We start from the raw sequence: 16,720 nt of genomic DNA, 5'->3' as shown, positions 1-16,720 counted from the left end.
GCTCTCCTGGGTTCACAACACCTCACATCACTGCCGCTTACCAGGAAGGAAAGGGGCGAGGAAGTAGGGAGCTCAGCATCAGGGCCGTCTTAAGCATACCTGGCGCCCTGGTGCCGTGGTGTGACGGATCCCTCCGGCGCCCCGCCCCGTTTCCCAGCGCGGCGGGCGGGCGCAGCACAGCAGCAGCCTGGAGGGCTGGAGCCCTGCGCAACCCAGCCTGGCCGTAGGGTCGGCCCTGGGCCAGAGGGTGCTGCCCGCCCCCTGTTGCGACACCCCTGCATCCAGCGGAGGTGGCCCCAGGCCCACATGCCTCTGGAGAGCGGCCTGAAGCCGCTGAACAGCTGAGAGGCGTGCCTGGGGCGGCCTCCGCCACACCTCTCAGCGGGCACAGCGGCGCCCCTGGTGCCCTGGCGCCCTGGTGCCCCGCGCCACCCGGCCTGGGCCTAGAGACGGCCCTGCTCAGCATGGTGCAAGAGTAGCAGCAGAAGTGTCATTTGGGGTCTGCCACCACACCCACACCTGCCAGCCAGCAGTCTGCTGAGCTATGGCCCTTCCCCAAAGGAAGGAGGATAGACAGATAATAGATGGATAAAGATCCTGGAATAATCTCATCAGGAGCCTGAATAATCCTGGGTCTGGATGGACTAGTATCTAGAGATAGTTCTGAGATTGTTAATTCTCCGATCTAAGTTTTCTGCCCTTGGCTTTTCATGACGAGTTGTAAACAAGAAATAGTTCAGTTATTAGAAGCAGTCTGATAACGGCTACTGATCTCCCTTAGGCAATAGTTACAGTTGCCAACTATTGAAAAAGAAAATTGGAATATTTGAGCAGGGCCTGAAGAGGCGAATCCAGAATAGATTCTGTGTTGGAGCCTGGCAGTAAAGCTGTGTGGTATGGAACAAAATAAGGGGCAGAGCTCAGGCCTAGACAGAGCCTAAAACTATCTGTTCACTGAAAATGTTTTTTTAATAAATAAATAAAACTCATTTTCATTTTTTCTTCTTTATAAATTTATTTATTTGGTTTTTCAAATTTAAGTTTTACAATCACATATCCAACATACATAATAAAAACAAGATTCCAAAGAATCTCCTGGACCTCCCCTCCTCCCCTTTGTGGGTCCTATCGTTAGTCATTTTCTCATGCATCTTTTATAATAATCCAAATCATTTACATCTCCATTATATCCAAAATTCACCATTAAACTAGAAGTGTTATTCCATTCCTACTAAGAATTTTAACTGTTTACAATCATTTCTAAGATAATTTATACAATTTCTCCATTACTTATTTAAAATCTTGGTCTTCCTGATTTCTGATTCTTCCGGTCATTTTTTGCCATTCATTTCAGCATAATCCATCAATTTAGTCTGCCAATCTTCTCTGGTTGAGACTTTATCTTCTTTCCATCTCTGGGCAAAAAGAAAAGTCATTTTCACCGGTACAGCACAAAACCTTGCACGCAGAATGCCCTAGGATCACGTTTCCGGTGATGGAAATAACACACTCTGTGTGTGTGTGTGTGTCTCTCTCTGTCTCTCTCTGTCTCTGTCTCTCTCTCTCTCTCTCTCTGAGGCCCTGGAGAGTCTCTGACAGTCCGGAATACACCAGACGTGGGGAACCTTTTGCCCTCCATGTGTTGCCAAACTACAAGGGCACTGACTTGGGCCCCAGGGTTATGGGTGCCCAACGGCGCCCGTGATGCAATGTGATGTCATCGCAACGGGGTGGCAGGATGGTGCAGAGTGCCCCAGTTTTCCCTTCCAAAATGTTGGGGAGTATGGAACTGGCTTAGTATCCAGCCTAAGTCCCTCCTCTCTGGTCCTGCTGCCCCTGAACATCTCTTTCTTATCGCTTACACTAGCATAAGGTCCTCTGGGCTCGAATCAGCTGGCTAGGTCCCAACTGAACCACAATGCGGCTGAGCCAAGGATGAGGCAGTTAAGCCTCCATAGCCTGGCTCTCCCGGAAACCTTGTAGCTCTGTTGGAGATCCATTAGATCCTAGCCTGCTCAACCCAGCAGATCTTGCTTCCTGAATATCTTACCATTTCACACAATGGTGTCTGTGGCAGCTACCAGCAAATAAGATAAAATATAACATAAAGCAACCCTATAAAATATAAAGAACATACTAAACAAGCTGGTTAAGAAAAAAGAGCCAGATCAATAAAACAGCCAGTTTCATGGCTGCTATTAGTATTATGTTACTTTTCCAAATTATTTTTATTACTATTATTAATTCATCATCACACCATCATAACTTTTACAAACTCCTATCCCCTCTTTGGGTGAAGGCAGCCCTGACTCCATCGCTCCTGGCTCACATGCATATTTTACAGGTCTGTGAAGTTAGAAAAAGAGCCAGGAACATGATTTTAAACATGCAAGACATCCCGCTAAAGCAGTTGGGCATTTGAAGCCTTGGGGCACGGCATCAATTACATTATCTATTCATGGGGAAGTAAGAGTCGAAATTGAGTAGAATCAGAGTTTACCCTGCTAATCATGCATGCACACTGGATTCCATGAGCTAATAAGCTGGTGACATTTATCAGTAGCCGCATATGTGCAGGAATTAAGGAGGGCAAAGAGAAAGCCCGATTCAAAATTAGATCTTCCAAGGAATAAAATGGTGGAATAATGAGCTGCTTCAAACCAGCTTGTTTTTGTTTTATCTTGGTCTGGATGAGGGCGGTTTTAATTTTTCCACCTATTTTTGTAAACACAGACATGTCTCATTTGCAACGCAGATGATGATCGGGCAAACCATCCTTACCCACCCCAAAAGCCCTATCTCAACATCAAGATTATTCTTCCAGTTTAATCCGAACTTGGACTGTTCTGAAAATAAAATAAAACAAAAGCAGGCTGCTAATTTAGATAAGGGTTTAACTCAAGCTGACCAGGTATCTGTCTTAAGCTGTGCTCCAAATTTCTAAAGGCATTTTTCTGATTGAACCCCACAACAAAAAGAACTCGCTTACACTGAAGTTGCCTGTGGCTGGATTGATATACCGTATATCTGTGTGTTTAGTTTGTGGAGGTTTCTGTTCTCTTGAAGGACTGTTGCAGCACAGACGGGCATTCGTTTGTTTCATATGAACTCTCTTTGCGGGACTTCCAAAAATTCAGTCTTCTCTCAGCTCTCCATGTCAGCAATATGGAAATAATAATTCTGACATTTTTTTGCAGGGGCTGTTTAGAGACTGGCATACATTGCAACAGGGCCCTGTTTCCAAACCAAAATCAGTTGTCCCCACTCTGGAATTTAAAGTTATTCAGAGTAAACAGAGCAAACACTCCTATAAAGGAACCTCTGAATTGTCTGGGACAGAGGTGTCCATAGAGCAGGGGTCTCCAGACTATGGCCCGCGGGCCAAATGCGGCCCAATCCGGCCCGCGACGACCCCCGCCGTCCGCTGCCACCGCCTGCTCTTACGGCACGCAACGCGGCGGCGCAGTTCCAGATCGGAAAAAAGCGCCGAAAATCATTTGTGCGCATGTGTATGGGCCTCTCCCGACCCAGAAGAGGTAATTTCCGGTGCACTTCCGGGTTGGGGGAGGCCCATACGCATGTGCACAAATGATTTTCGGCTATTTTTCCGACCTGGAAGCGCGCCACCGCGCCAGTACGGTAAGTGTGTGTGTGCATGCGCACGGGCACACACTCTCCTGCCCTCCGGCCCGCCGCGCGATTGGCGCGGCGGGCACCAGCCCAAAGCCGGGTAAGTCTGGGGACCCCTGCCATAGAGTCACTTAAAAATGCATATGGAGTCCAGAGAGAAAAGGAACCGATAACAACAGGTAGCCAGCATGGTAGTACCTCTGCTATGGAACATGCCATGCTCCTTCTGAGCTAGTTTGTCCATCTTTGGTTGCCACTCAGCTCTCACCTGTGGCTCCTAGAAGCTGTCAGTATGAGACAGAGGCCACACCCCAGGGAAATGGCTTTGACTAGCTGGCTAAACCAGGTGAGGGTAGCCAATGGGTCTCAGTGAGCTAGGGACTTCCCCTGCATGCGAAAACTCTGGAGGATTGAGTGGACGAGACCAATAATGAGTCCAATGGTCAAGAAGGAGGCTTCTGCCCATGCTGTAGAGGGAAGTGAGGGGCGGATGGGGCTCGTCAACCTGGGAAGGTAGCTCCTCTAGGAGAAGGAAAACTCTGGCCCTAAACCTCCACTGCCTTCCTGGGTATCTTCAGGAGAAGAAAAGACTCAGCAGTAAACTCTACACAAATCTAGAATGGAGTCCCTAAGATGGTTGGGTGGTGCCTTGTACGCCTCCTTTGGGCAACTCCTGCAGCCTAGCTGGTGCCAAACGTATGGCTCTGCTTTCCTTTGGACCACATCAGTCTTGTGGTCTGGGCAGCCAAGGACCTCCATACACATTGCCCAGTCTTGTGTCTCGGGGAGGTCAGTTCGGTGCTGCTAATGCAGTGGTTTGACTTCACCCCCAGAAGCACACTCCATTGTCTCTTGAAACAGACAGAGGCCAACGACAAGCCAACATGGTGCCCTGCAGATGCTATTGTCCTACAGCTCCCAACATCCCTGACCATTGGCCATGTTGACTGAGGTTGATGAGAATTGTGGTCTGTAATATCTGAAGGGTACCATATTGGAAAAGACCCTGATGTTGGGAAAGATTAAGGGCACTAGGAGAAGGGGACGACAGAGGACGAGATGGTTGGACAGTGTTCTCAAAGTTACGAACATGAGTTTGACCAAACTGCGGGAGGCAGTGCAAGACAGGAGGGCCTGGCGTGCTATGGTCCATGGGGTCACGAAGAGTCGGGCACGACTAAACGACTAAACAACAACAACAACCATATTGGCTGCTGCTGGCCTACAAAGTAATACTTGGTAACATGGCCTTAGTGGAAGATGAGGCAAAAACCCTATGATGCAAACTTGTCATTTAAAATTGAAGTTAGATGTACTTCAGGAAATCAGTGTTTGCATTGCATTCAAAGGGAGGGAAAGGGGGAAATGGGTTCAGATACTGGCAATGCATGCTGGGCGTGGGTGGCGCTTTGGGTTAAACCATAGAGCCTAGAGCTTGCCGATCAGAAGGTCAGTGGTTCGAATCCCCGCGACGGGGTGAGCTCCCATTGCTCGGTCCCAGCTCCTGCCAACCTAGCAGTTCAAAAGCACGTCAAAGTGCAAGTAGATAAATAGGTACCGCTACAGCAGGAAGGTAAACAGTGTTTCCGTGTGCTGCTCTGGTTCACCAGAAGCGGCTTTGTCATGCTGGCCACATGACCTGGAAGCTGTACGCCGGCTCCCTCGGCCAATAATGCGAGATGAGAGCCGCAACCCTAGAGTTGGTCACGACTGGACCTAATGGTCAGGGGTCCCTTTACTGGCAATGCATAGGAATCACATTTCAAGCTCCCTATTATGCAATGCATGATATGTGAAGTAGATTCTGTAATCTTCACAAACAAAACACACTCCCTGCTGTTTTTCACTTGTTCAGATATGTTGGACCAACTCCTTTGGAAAGAAGTGACACATTTTCACATCTAATTCCAGAAGAGATGAGATGGGAAACGTCTGCCTAGGAGGGTGTGAACTTCAAGGGTGCCCTTTCATACCATGAAAGGGTTTTCATTTAACATATGACAGCTTCTCCGATGTGTACTGCAAAGTGAAAAGGATTTTATTTTTATTTTATTTTATTTTTTTAAAAAAAGGTATAAAGGAAAAGGAAATGATGACAACAAAGAAATTCAAGAGTCTGCTGAATGGCCAGGACGCTTTAGTCCATTCATCAGGAAAGCTTTGTCAAGCTATTGACATTCTTGTTTTCTTAACTGAGATCAAGCAGGTTGAAGAAAAGGGGCTTTAACCACAACACCTGGCTACTGCTAGCTATTCCCCCTTAGGGCACATGCCTCTGTGGATGTTTTCAGACTTGTGATGCCGGGTGGAGGGGTGGAGGGGAAAAAAATGATTTTGTTACAGTATTTGGGAGGGTGCGGGGCAGATGAGAGGAAGAACATGCCATTGCGCAAGGAATTGCGCTGATGGAACAAGAGACTTAGTGCTCCTTTGGATAGAACCTCATGTTTATTATTATTATTATTATTATTATTATTATTATCATTTCTATTTCTACTTCTTATTTCTATTTCTATTTCTTTATTCTCTGCCCTTCACCATCAGATCCCTGAGTGGATTACAACCATTTAAAAGTCAATATTAAAAACAGTTTAAAGCAAATTACAGTCACGGGAATAGAGTGGTTCCTGGAAATAATATACCAACTTGCATTCTTTTCAGGAAAACTGCTGGCAAAGAAAACGGCAGCCCTGTTTAGGGAAGTTTTTAATCTGTGATATTTTAATGCATTTTAATGTGTGTTGGAAGCCGCCCAGAGTGGTGGGAGGGACCCGGCCAGATGGGCGAGGTATGAATAAATTATTATTATTATTATTATTATTATTACTACAGTGGTACCTCGCAAGACGAATGCCCTGCAAGATGAATTTTTCGCAAGATGAATGCGTCTTGCGATCTGATGGTGACTCGCAAGACAAATTCATTTTGTGAAAAATTCGTCTTGCGAATAGCGGTTTCCCATAGGAATGCACTGAAATTTAATTAATGCATTCCTATGGGCAAAAAAAGAAATTTCAATGCATTCCTATGGGAAACCGCGATTCGCAAGACAATTTTTTCGCAAAACGAATTGACTCACAGAACAAATTAAATTCGTCTTGCGAGGTACCGCTGTATTAATATAATATAATATAATATAATATAATATAATATAATAACTATATTATTATATAGTTGTGCTCTCCACTCTAGGAATTGCTGGTAATCACAAGTAAGGAGAGTTTATGTTGCACTCAGGTCCTGTTTATGGGGCTTCCCATGGGCATCTGGTTGGCCACTGTGGGAACAAAATGTTGAATTTGAAGGACATTCAGCCTGTTCGAGACTCTTCTGTTCTGTTCTCTTCTCAACTTCCCAGCAGGCATGGTCAATGGTCAGAGATGATGGGGGTTGTAGTCCAACAACGTTTGGGTAGCCATAGGTTTTCCGAGAGCAAATTTTTTTACCTCCCTTTTCACATAACTCCCTGGTTAGGGTCTTCATGTGTATCTTCTGTATCTACTGTATTTCCCTATTGATTAATAAACACACAGACACAAGTATTTGGGTTAATGGGCTAAAACAGGCCACAAATTTATTGGTTACAGATGTGAGTGGTTTGGCTTAGGCATTGGGTGAAGCCTGGGTATATCTTGACTCCTGCCTGTCTGCAGGGAGTCAAACTAAGGGTAAACTACCAGGAGGAGGAGCCCTATGACTTACATAAAATAGGGGCACCCCGAGGGGTCCCCGTTGCAGTCAGGGCATGGCCCTAGCCCACATCTGGACTTTGGGCAGGATTGACACCACCACCCCAGATCCCTTTAACAGGATGCCCTTATCAATGAGGGGCAGGCAGAGGCTGCAGCCTCCCCTCCAGTAAACAAAGGCTTACCCAGTGCCTAACCACCAATCAAACCCAAACTAGCCAGTATGCATATTGCTGTTGATAATTAATTTCTAGATTAGGAACTAGGTACTGATTGCGTGGCAATAAACATAGCCTATGGGCAAGTTGTTCTTGGTAGAAAAACGTATTCCATAATATTAAATGAATTCCCAGAGGAAACTGCCCATAAACAACCTCAGTTCCAGTGACAAGCAGGGGGAAATGGCTCATTTTAATAGTTTTCTTCATTGAACATTTATTCATTTAAGAGTATTCATTCTCTGACTGCAAGTTGTTGCAGTTTTGTTTTTGTTTTTTGCCTTTTTTGCTTTGGTGCAATGAGGGGGAGGATATTGCTTTGACATATTTATTTTTTAAATGCTTATTCATTTCAGAGAGTTTCCCTGTACGTCTCCGTATTTTACAGTTCAGGGCAGACAGAGATTCATTCTTTGGACAGGTTTATTCTTTTAACATTTACTCATTTAAGGAGGGCTTCAGCCTACCAGGCTATTACCAACGATCCTCTGGAAAGGTGCTCATCTCCGGCCGAGTAACAAACAAGGCCATCAACTCAGATACTTCAAAGGGCATCTGGTGCTCTAAATCAGCCCAATGACAGATGAATAAATAAGGCACAGGCCTTGCAGGCATTGAGGAGGGAGGCTATTCTTTCGAGAACTGATTTAATAGATTGTGTTACTGCACCTCCATTATCTACCAAAGGACTAGTAAAGGAATGGCATGATAATAACAACAGCAAAAGACAGAACATGGCACAGCTATGCCTTGGGATGCCATCGTTTCATGCCATTATATAAATTAGGGGTGGGCAACTGATGTCCCTGAAGCTGACCCCAACAAGCCTATAACGTTTTATTCATTTACAGTGGAACCTCGGTTTATGAACACCTCGGTTTAGAAATTTTCGGTTTATGAACGCCGCGGACCCATCTGGAACGGATTAATTCATTTTCCATTACTTTCAATGGGAAAGTTTGCTTCAGTTTATGAACGCTTCAGTTTATGAACAGACTTCCGGAACCAATTACACCCATGCTTCAGTTTATGAACGCTTCAGTTTAAGTACTCTGCGGACCCATCTGGAACGGATTAATCCACTTTCCATTACTTTCAATGGGAAAGTTCGCTTCAGTTTATGAACGCTTCAGTTTATGAACAGACTTCCGGAACCAATTGTGTTCATAAACCGAGGTACCACTGTACTTAAAAGAAGAAGAAGAAGATATGAATTCTGACCCACGATTGCTTGGGTTCTCAAGTTGTCTAAGAATAACAATGAAAGCACTCCTACAAAACTAGCAAAAGCAAAAAAAAAAATCAATACTGTAAGTTAAAACAGGACAGACTCAGCAAATTCAGAGCAGGCAGCAATAGCAAACCTCCTTCAAAGTTGGGGGGAGTGGCATTTTCAGCACTCTTCTAAAGGACATTGAAAGTAGAAGCTGGCTGTGAATGGACATTCCAGGGGGGGGGGTCCTGAGAAGGTCCCCCAGCTCAGAAGATAGGGTCGTTCTGAGTGGGGTCTCTGAAGACTGTTGTAATTGTTGGACCTGGTCATGCAGGAGGAGATAGCTCATAATTGAACCAAGACTTGGTTCATTTATTCTATAAACCAGGGATGAGGAACCTATGGCCATAGCTGCCAAGTTTTCCCTTTTCTCGCGAGGAAGCCTATTCAGCATAAGGGAAAATCCCTTAAAATAAGGGATAACTTGGCAGCTATGCCTATGGCCCTCCACTGGACTCTCACCATGTACTACCTAAGCTGTCAGAGGCAGTCTGCCTCTGAATGTCAGTTGCTGGGAATCAAAAGTGGTCCTGCTTTGGGGCTTCCCACAGACATCTGGTTGGCCACTGTAGGACTACGATGCTGAACTGCATGGTCCATTGGCCTGATCAATAAGGCTCTTCTTTTGTTCTTATCAGCTTTAGCCAGTACTGCCAAAACTGAGGGATGACGGGAGTTGTACTCAATGAATAACTCTTATGTTATCCAAATGGCACCAACAAAGAGAGCTATCAGCAGGCTAGAGAGGAAATTTGGGGTGGGAAGCAGAGAGTGAAAGCAAAAAATTCACATAGATATTATTGAATCATATTTTTATGGTATGCCCCGCGGAGGACCTTAAGGTCCACAAACAACAATATTCTGGAGATCCCGAGCCATAAGATGGCTAGATTGGCCTCTACTAGAGCCAGAGCCTTTTCATTACTGGCCCCAACTTGGTGGAACGCTCTTTCCCAGGAGACCAGGGCCCTGCGGGATTTGTCATCTTTCCGCAGGGCCTGCAAGACAGAGCTGTTCCGCCTGGCCTTTGGGTTAGACTCAGCTTGACCCCTGTGTTTTCCTCCCTCATAGCTTGGATTTATGGACTACTTGAAATGAGGCTGCACTTTAAATTTTAATACTGTATTTTAATCTGTATTTTAATTAATTGTTTTTATGTTTTATTGTAATTCTGTTGGTGTGAGCCGCCCTGAGCCTGGTTTTTGACTGGGGAGGGCGGGGTATAAATAAAAATTATTATTATTATTATTATTATTATTATTATTATTATTATTATTCTCTTCTATGCATTTTTCTGCTTAATTGTTCATTTACTAATATTATTTTAGGAATGGGGGGGAGGGTTGGTTTCAATGATATTTTGAGGTCCCCTCCAAGCCTATAGTCTGTAGAAGGAACTGCTGAAGTGGTCAAACCCTTTGTTAAATTAAAAGTCAGTTGAGCATCCCTTTCACATGGCTAAAGTGTTGGCCAAGTACAGATGTGTTGCCACAGAAACAAATAGCTAGTGATGCCTCTAGAACAGGCATAGGCAAACTCGGCCCTCCAGATGTTTTGGGACTACAACTCCCATCGTCCCTAACTAACAGGACCTGTGGTCAAGGATGATGGGAACTGTAGTCTCAAAACATCTGGAAGGCCGAGTTTGCCTATGCCTGCTCTAGAAGGAGGAGTTGTGTGCATGTGTCAAGTTGTATATATGTGCAAATAAACCATATATCAAAAGGACACTGCAATCTGCAGCGACCTGTATTCCAAGGGAACTGAAACCAAGGTAAGAGCTTGCACCCCTGAAGTCTCTCACTGCTTGGGAATTGGAGTGTTGGCCTTTTTTTCATCCATCAGTCTCAGGAGACAATGGAGGAGTGTGCCTTTGGGAGTGAAGCCAGGCTGCTGCAGAGACTGTAGAGACTGATAGGGGAGAGACATGTTTTGTTGCACCTGGGGAAGATGAAGGCGTCCGGTTGTGCTGTTATAGATGCACCATGGCGCTTCTCCTCTCTGCGTTCCTCCAAACAGTCATTCCTCCTCTGGCCATTGCTGCACATACACAACCTGACTCATTGTCTCCAAGCACTGCGGTCATCTGCGAGGGATTCCCACATGGCAGGGTTGACGCAGCCAGCCTATATGTCATGTCTGCAGACATCAGACCAACAAACACAGAGTTGGTCAGCCAACGCTCCTGGTGCTTGAAGCCAGCTCCCCATAGAGCACCTCCTTGGGGATTCTGCCATTTCCCATTCTGTGGGCATGACCAAACTTGCATAGACGTCGCTGAGAAAAGAGTGCAAACATGCTGGGAATGTAGGCTTGAGACTGTCCTTCCAGGTGATGCCCAAAATCTTCCTGGCGCAGTGGGATAATTGGGTTTCTACTCGAAATAGAATCCAACCAGAGATAGCAGCATCTTCCTTTATTTGATTTTTTTCTTCCTTTACCTGATTTGCCCAGGATGCATCATCTTCTTGACAAGGCGGATAGGGGGGACTTCACAAACTAGCTTGTTCTCAATTTCCTCCCCCCCCCCTCTCTCTTTTGTTCACAGTTCCAAAGACAGCTCCTGCTAATGTAAGTGGCAGAAGTGGAAGAAGGCATGAATTAGTAATAGCATGGGAGGTAAGGAGCTCTTTTGATTAAAGGCCTCATTTCATGTTGACTTCTTTGAGAGCAGGGCACAGAGATCTGTGCGGAGGTTTCCCCACAGCAAAGCCTGTCAAGAGAGGCACACAGAAGATCAGGTCTTAAATGTCGGTTAAAATCTCCCCGCGGTGCCCAATTTAACATGAAGAGGAAGTAGCAGCCATTTGGAGATCCTGTGGAGAGTCCAGCAGAACCCCCCCCCCCCAAATTAATTCTAGTTTATTATTCGGGACCTAAACCACAACCTGGGATAATCAAGGAGCAAACTCAGCTTCTATATCCAGTATTAAGCAACAAGTTCAGACCACCGAGTTTCCCTCACCCCACTGCTGCCATTGCTTCTGCAGTGTCTGTAAATGCTGCAGCGTGCAGCATAGAAGAGGCATAGAATCACAGAGCTGGGAGGGACCCCCTGGGGTAATCTAGTCCAACCCCCTGCAATGCAGGAATCTCAGCTAAAGCATCCAGGACAGATGGCCATCCAACCTCTGCTCAAAAACCTCCAAGGAAGGAGAGTTCACAAAAGTAGAACTGGGATGGGGGAAGAAATCTGGTTCAGTTTGCATTTAAAGTTGAATGGATCAAATTCACCACTTTCTGAAACAATGAGTGAACCCAAACACAGCTGTCCTTCAGAATTCGCCTTTATTTGAACGTTGCGATGCAACTCGGCAACCAGTTTTAGCAAAAATGCATGTATGAGGGGAAAGTGTTTTTTAAAAAATCCAAGGTGGAGGTATTAGTGAAAATAAAATGGAAAAAGTACATTCTACAGAGGGGAAACTGCTTGCAAAAAATGTATGAATTTGTCAAAACTGCATGCAAAAATGTGATTATTGGGAGAAATTCAGACTAAAATGCTGGTGAATTTTCATGAGGATCTTTTTTAAAAATAAAATAAAATGCAAATTGCTCCAAAATGTGGTGAACTGAATTTAAGATTGGAAAAATGAGACCCGAAATTGACAGATTCGCCCATTCCTAGGCAGGAGTGTGGGCCTAGCTCTCTTCACTAAACCACCCTGCTTCACTAAACATGCAGATTCTTTCTTCTCCCTCCCAAACCTCCCTGAGGTTTGGTTGGCCTTCACCGGGCCTTTAGTGTGGCAGACCCCGTCCTGTGGAACTCCCTGCCACTAGAGGTTTGATAGAAACCATCCCTCCCTTCCTTCAAATGTCTTTTGAAAACTTTTTGTTTGTTTGTTTACAACATGATTGATCTTTTGACCATTTGCTAATATTTATTGAAGCATTGTGGGTGTTTTTGTGGCTCTTTTCTTGATTCTATCCTTATATGTCATACTCAACCTTGCTATGTTTTTATGAAAGTATTGGGTTATAGATTTGTAAATAGAAATAATAAACCTCTGGAAAATCACCACACTATAATCCTTAATCTGCTATAATATGAAGATTTGCCTGTTTCAGGAGGCCTGTGTGTGATCTCTATTTCTTTTGCTACACCACTCTGTGAACTCAATGTATAGGGAAACTGGGTTTTATCTTTGCTAGGTGGGTGTTTTATTATTGCTGGCTCATTTAACTTTTACTGCATTTCTAATTTCTATTGCTTCTGTATTTTGGACATTCTTATCATGCAAGCTACCTTGGGGGAGGTTTGCTTGGGGAAACGGCCTATAAATATTTTAAATAAGTAAATAAATACTGAAGAGATCGTAGCAAGTTGCCTTAAATTATAGTGCTGTTTTTGCCGTTTAATCTTAAAAGTGTGCCTTTGGACTTTCCTGACCCCTGATTTCCAATTAAATCTCTTGCATTTCCTACAATCTTTAAGATGAACATAAAAATAAAATAAAAAATAAGATGAGTTCCGCTGTATCAGACGGCACTCATGGAGGATAAATAGAATCGAAAAGACAAGAAAGAGAGGAAAGAGAGAAAGAAAGAGAACAAGGAGAGAGGGGGGGGAGAGAGGAGAGAACAAAGAACTAAGAAACAGCAGAGATAAAGAAGAAATTTCTGATCAGGGCCATAGTTAGGGGTGGAGAGGTGGGCCCCCGCCAGGGACACAGGTGAGGGAGGCACAAAATCAGCTAAAAATATGCCCATAAATACACCTATAATCAAAATATTGATTATTGCCTCATAAGAAAAAGTTTAAATAGAGGGTGAATTGAATGGGTGGAGGAGAGGCAGAAAGAAGAGCTAATTTGTCTGATTCTCCATCTGTTGGGTACATTATAAAAAAGGACTATTTAGAGCTTTAAATACTAACACGAGCACCTTAAATTTGACCTGGAAATCAACTGTGTCAACCCGGAACTGTCTACCCGGAAATGAACGGTTATATGGAACCCCAGGCCAGGCATAGGCAAACTCGGCCCTCCAGATGTTTGGGGACTACAACTCCCATCATCCCTGACCACTGGTCCGGTTAGCTAGGGATGGTGGGAGTTGTAGTCCCAAAACATCTGGAGGGCCGAGTTTGCCTATGCCTGCCCCAGCCAGTAATCTGCCTGCTGCATTTTGGACCAACTTGAGTCACCTTCAAAGGCAGCCCTACATAAAGCGCATTGCAATAATCCAGTCTGGAAGTCACCAGAGCATGGCGTACAGATTGGAAATGGATCTCTCCACACACCCACACCCAAATGCCTACTATTTACAGTGGGAAGAAGGCTCCCGTTGGTGCCAATTAAAAACGCCATGCTTCGTTTGGTTGGGAGCCTTGCTATTCATGCCAGCAGCAACCTTTGAGGATTTCCTTGAAATGAGATGTTGCCTGCTAGCAGTAGGCTCTCCTAACCGGAGTGATATTCAGGCATCTCATTTTCAAAATGTCAGGAATTAATTACAGATATGCCTGGAATTATTAAAATCAGAGGTCCGTCCAAGAATTCTCACCGCATTATATTTAAAAGAAAAATGCCAGAACGCCATTTAACAAGTGGACAACGATAACTGGAAGTTTGCTCTCCCACAGACAGCATAATTTGAGGCCAAAGTCTCAAATTAGATTGAAAGCTTGGCTTGGGCGTTTAAGCGTATTTTGTTCATTTGTTTATTTATGAATATGGTGGTTTAATTGTTTACTTCTGGGTTAGATCCAGACTCAGGGGGCAATCCTATGGCAAAATCCACCAGAATGAGCAGCTTATAGTGCAGCTAGACCAGGATCAGAGAGGGGAAACTTTGGCTGGGGAAACTAAATCTATTCAGCTTGGTCATGTGACCTGGGAACCTGGCATAGAACACAGTTTTAGAGTCACGTTTTCCCTCTGCCAGGCTTAGGCAGATCAGCAGCCTTGCTTCTTAACAGGCTTTGGATCTCGTGCAACTTGACCCAGATGTAATTTACACCAATGTTTCTTATGCCAGATTTTTGTGCATAGGGATTGCTCCCTCCGTCGCCCTTTGAATAGTTCCATTGAACACAATGGAAAGTCATGACCAACTTAAATGCCATTCAGTTCCATGGCTGTACTTAGCGGCAATCCTAACCCCACTTAGCTGGGAGTAAGCACCATTGAATTCATTTGGACTTACCTATGAGTAAACCTAGCAGGACTGCAACCAAAAGGGGGCCAGCTCAGTGGAGGGGGACTTTGCTCAATCCCAGTCCTGCATAGCCCAGTGTAACTTTTCGACTGCTCTAAAAGTCCGGATCCAACCCTCTGTTGTTGTTGTTTTTTAAATGAAGCTAACATTTAAAAAGGAGAAAGAATCTTCCAACAATTAAAGTATATTATATAGTACATTGCCTTAAAATTTGGCTTCCTAGTGCATTATAAATTTCCATCTTTTCCTGTTCCTTCTCAAAAGCATGCCATCTTATGAATAAGTCCCACTGAACTCCATGAGACGATCTGAGAACTGGGCTGCTTGTCTCAACTAGCTGAGTGAGCTTCATCATGCTAGCAGTGTCCCAAACGCCATCCCTTAACCTTTCCCTTCCAATATTGTGTCGCTTTGAAGGTTGCAGACACCTCTCTTTGCTTGGTTCTTGATAGTCGAGATGCATATTTTTTAGGATCCACCTTATTTATATGGGTGGCACTGTGGTCTAAACCACTGAGCCTCTTGGGCTTGCCGATCAGAAGGTTGGAGGTTTGAATCCCTGCGACGGGGATTTAAACATTGTGTTTAAATCTTGATAGCCTGCCCTGGGATCTTAGGGTGAAGGGCAGGTAAAAATTAACCACGGTAGTAGTCATGGTAGCAGTATTACCCATGAAATAGCTTTGGGCAGATTATCTTCCACTTCAAAGCAGAGGAATAACCAAACTCATCTTTCTTTAGCCAGTTTCTGAAGAGTTCCAGAATGGAGAAAGCTTTGGGTACATAGTAGCCTTCCGGCCCAATGGGACAAGAGGCTGGAAGGAAAAAATGGTAACCTCTTCCGATGCTTCCAAGTTCATCTACAGAGACGAGAGTGTGCCTCCTCTGACTCCATTCGAAGTGAAAGTTGGTGCTTACAACAACAAAGGAGATGGACCATTCAGTCCTATCGTAGTCATTTGTTCTGCAGAGGGAGGTGAGTTGGTGAACGCAATCCTCCACTCCCATTTTTTTAAAAATCAGATGTCTGAAATTCATTACAGTGGTACCTCGTTTTATGAACACAATTGGTTCCGGAAGTCTGTTCATAAACTTTCGACAGTTCATAAACAGCGAACTTTCCCATTGAAAGTAATGGAAAGTGGATTAATCTGTTCCAGACGGTCCGCGGAGTACTTAAACTGAAGCGTTCATAAACTGAAGTGAACTTTCCCATTGAAAGTAATGGAAAGTGGATTAATCCGTTCCAGACGGGTCCGCGGAGTACTCAACCTGAAGCGTACTTAACCCGAAGCATGGGTGTAATTGGTTCTGGACGTCTGTTCATAAACTGAAGCGTTCATAAACTGAAGCGAACTTTCCCATTGAAAGTAATGGAAAGTGAATTAATCCGTTCCAGATGGGTCCATGGTGTTCGTAAACTGAAAATTCGTAAGCCGAGGTGTTCATGAACCAAGGTTCCACTGTAATATGCTGCTGAATGCTCAAATAGGCTTCTAAGAGTAAAAACAGATCACAGATTATAAGCGTCCGTAATTAAAATACGCAATTTAAAAAATCTCATTTACAGATTAAAATATGTAATAAAACCATCCCATTAAAACAGAACAGTAATTAAACAGAAAACTCCACGCAAGAGATCAAGAGAAAGTCTGTGTAAACAGGCGTGTCTTCAAAAGCCAGCGGAATGCCAATGCAGATGGGTCTTCTCATATTTCAGCAGGGAGTGAATTCCATAACGTCAGAGG

General features: G+C 44.5%; 1 protein-coding gene across 1 annotated transcript in view; it reads left to right on the top strand.

Moving 5' to 3' along the window:
• The window catches only part of CNTN5 (contactin 5), a 160,718-nt gene that overhangs the window by 127,626 nt on the left and 16,372 nt on the right, over window positions 1–16,720 (top strand). Inside the window, exons 11-12 of the mRNA XM_060274008.1 lie at window positions 11,359–11,429; window positions 15,714–15,948. Coding sequence (XP_060129991.1) covers window positions 11,359–11,429; window positions 15,714–15,948 — 306 coding nt within the window. The remainder of the gene's footprint in view (window positions 1–11,358; window positions 11,430–15,713; window positions 15,949–16,720) is intronic.

The sequence above is a fragment of the Zootoca vivipara genome, chromosome 4, assembly GCF_963506605.1.
Source record: "Zootoca vivipara chromosome 4, rZooViv1.1, whole genome shotgun sequence".
Taxonomy (NCBI): domain Eukaryota; kingdom Metazoa; phylum Chordata; class Lepidosauria; order Squamata; family Lacertidae; genus Zootoca; species Zootoca vivipara.
This window is presented reverse-complemented; position numbering and strand designations above follow the sequence as displayed.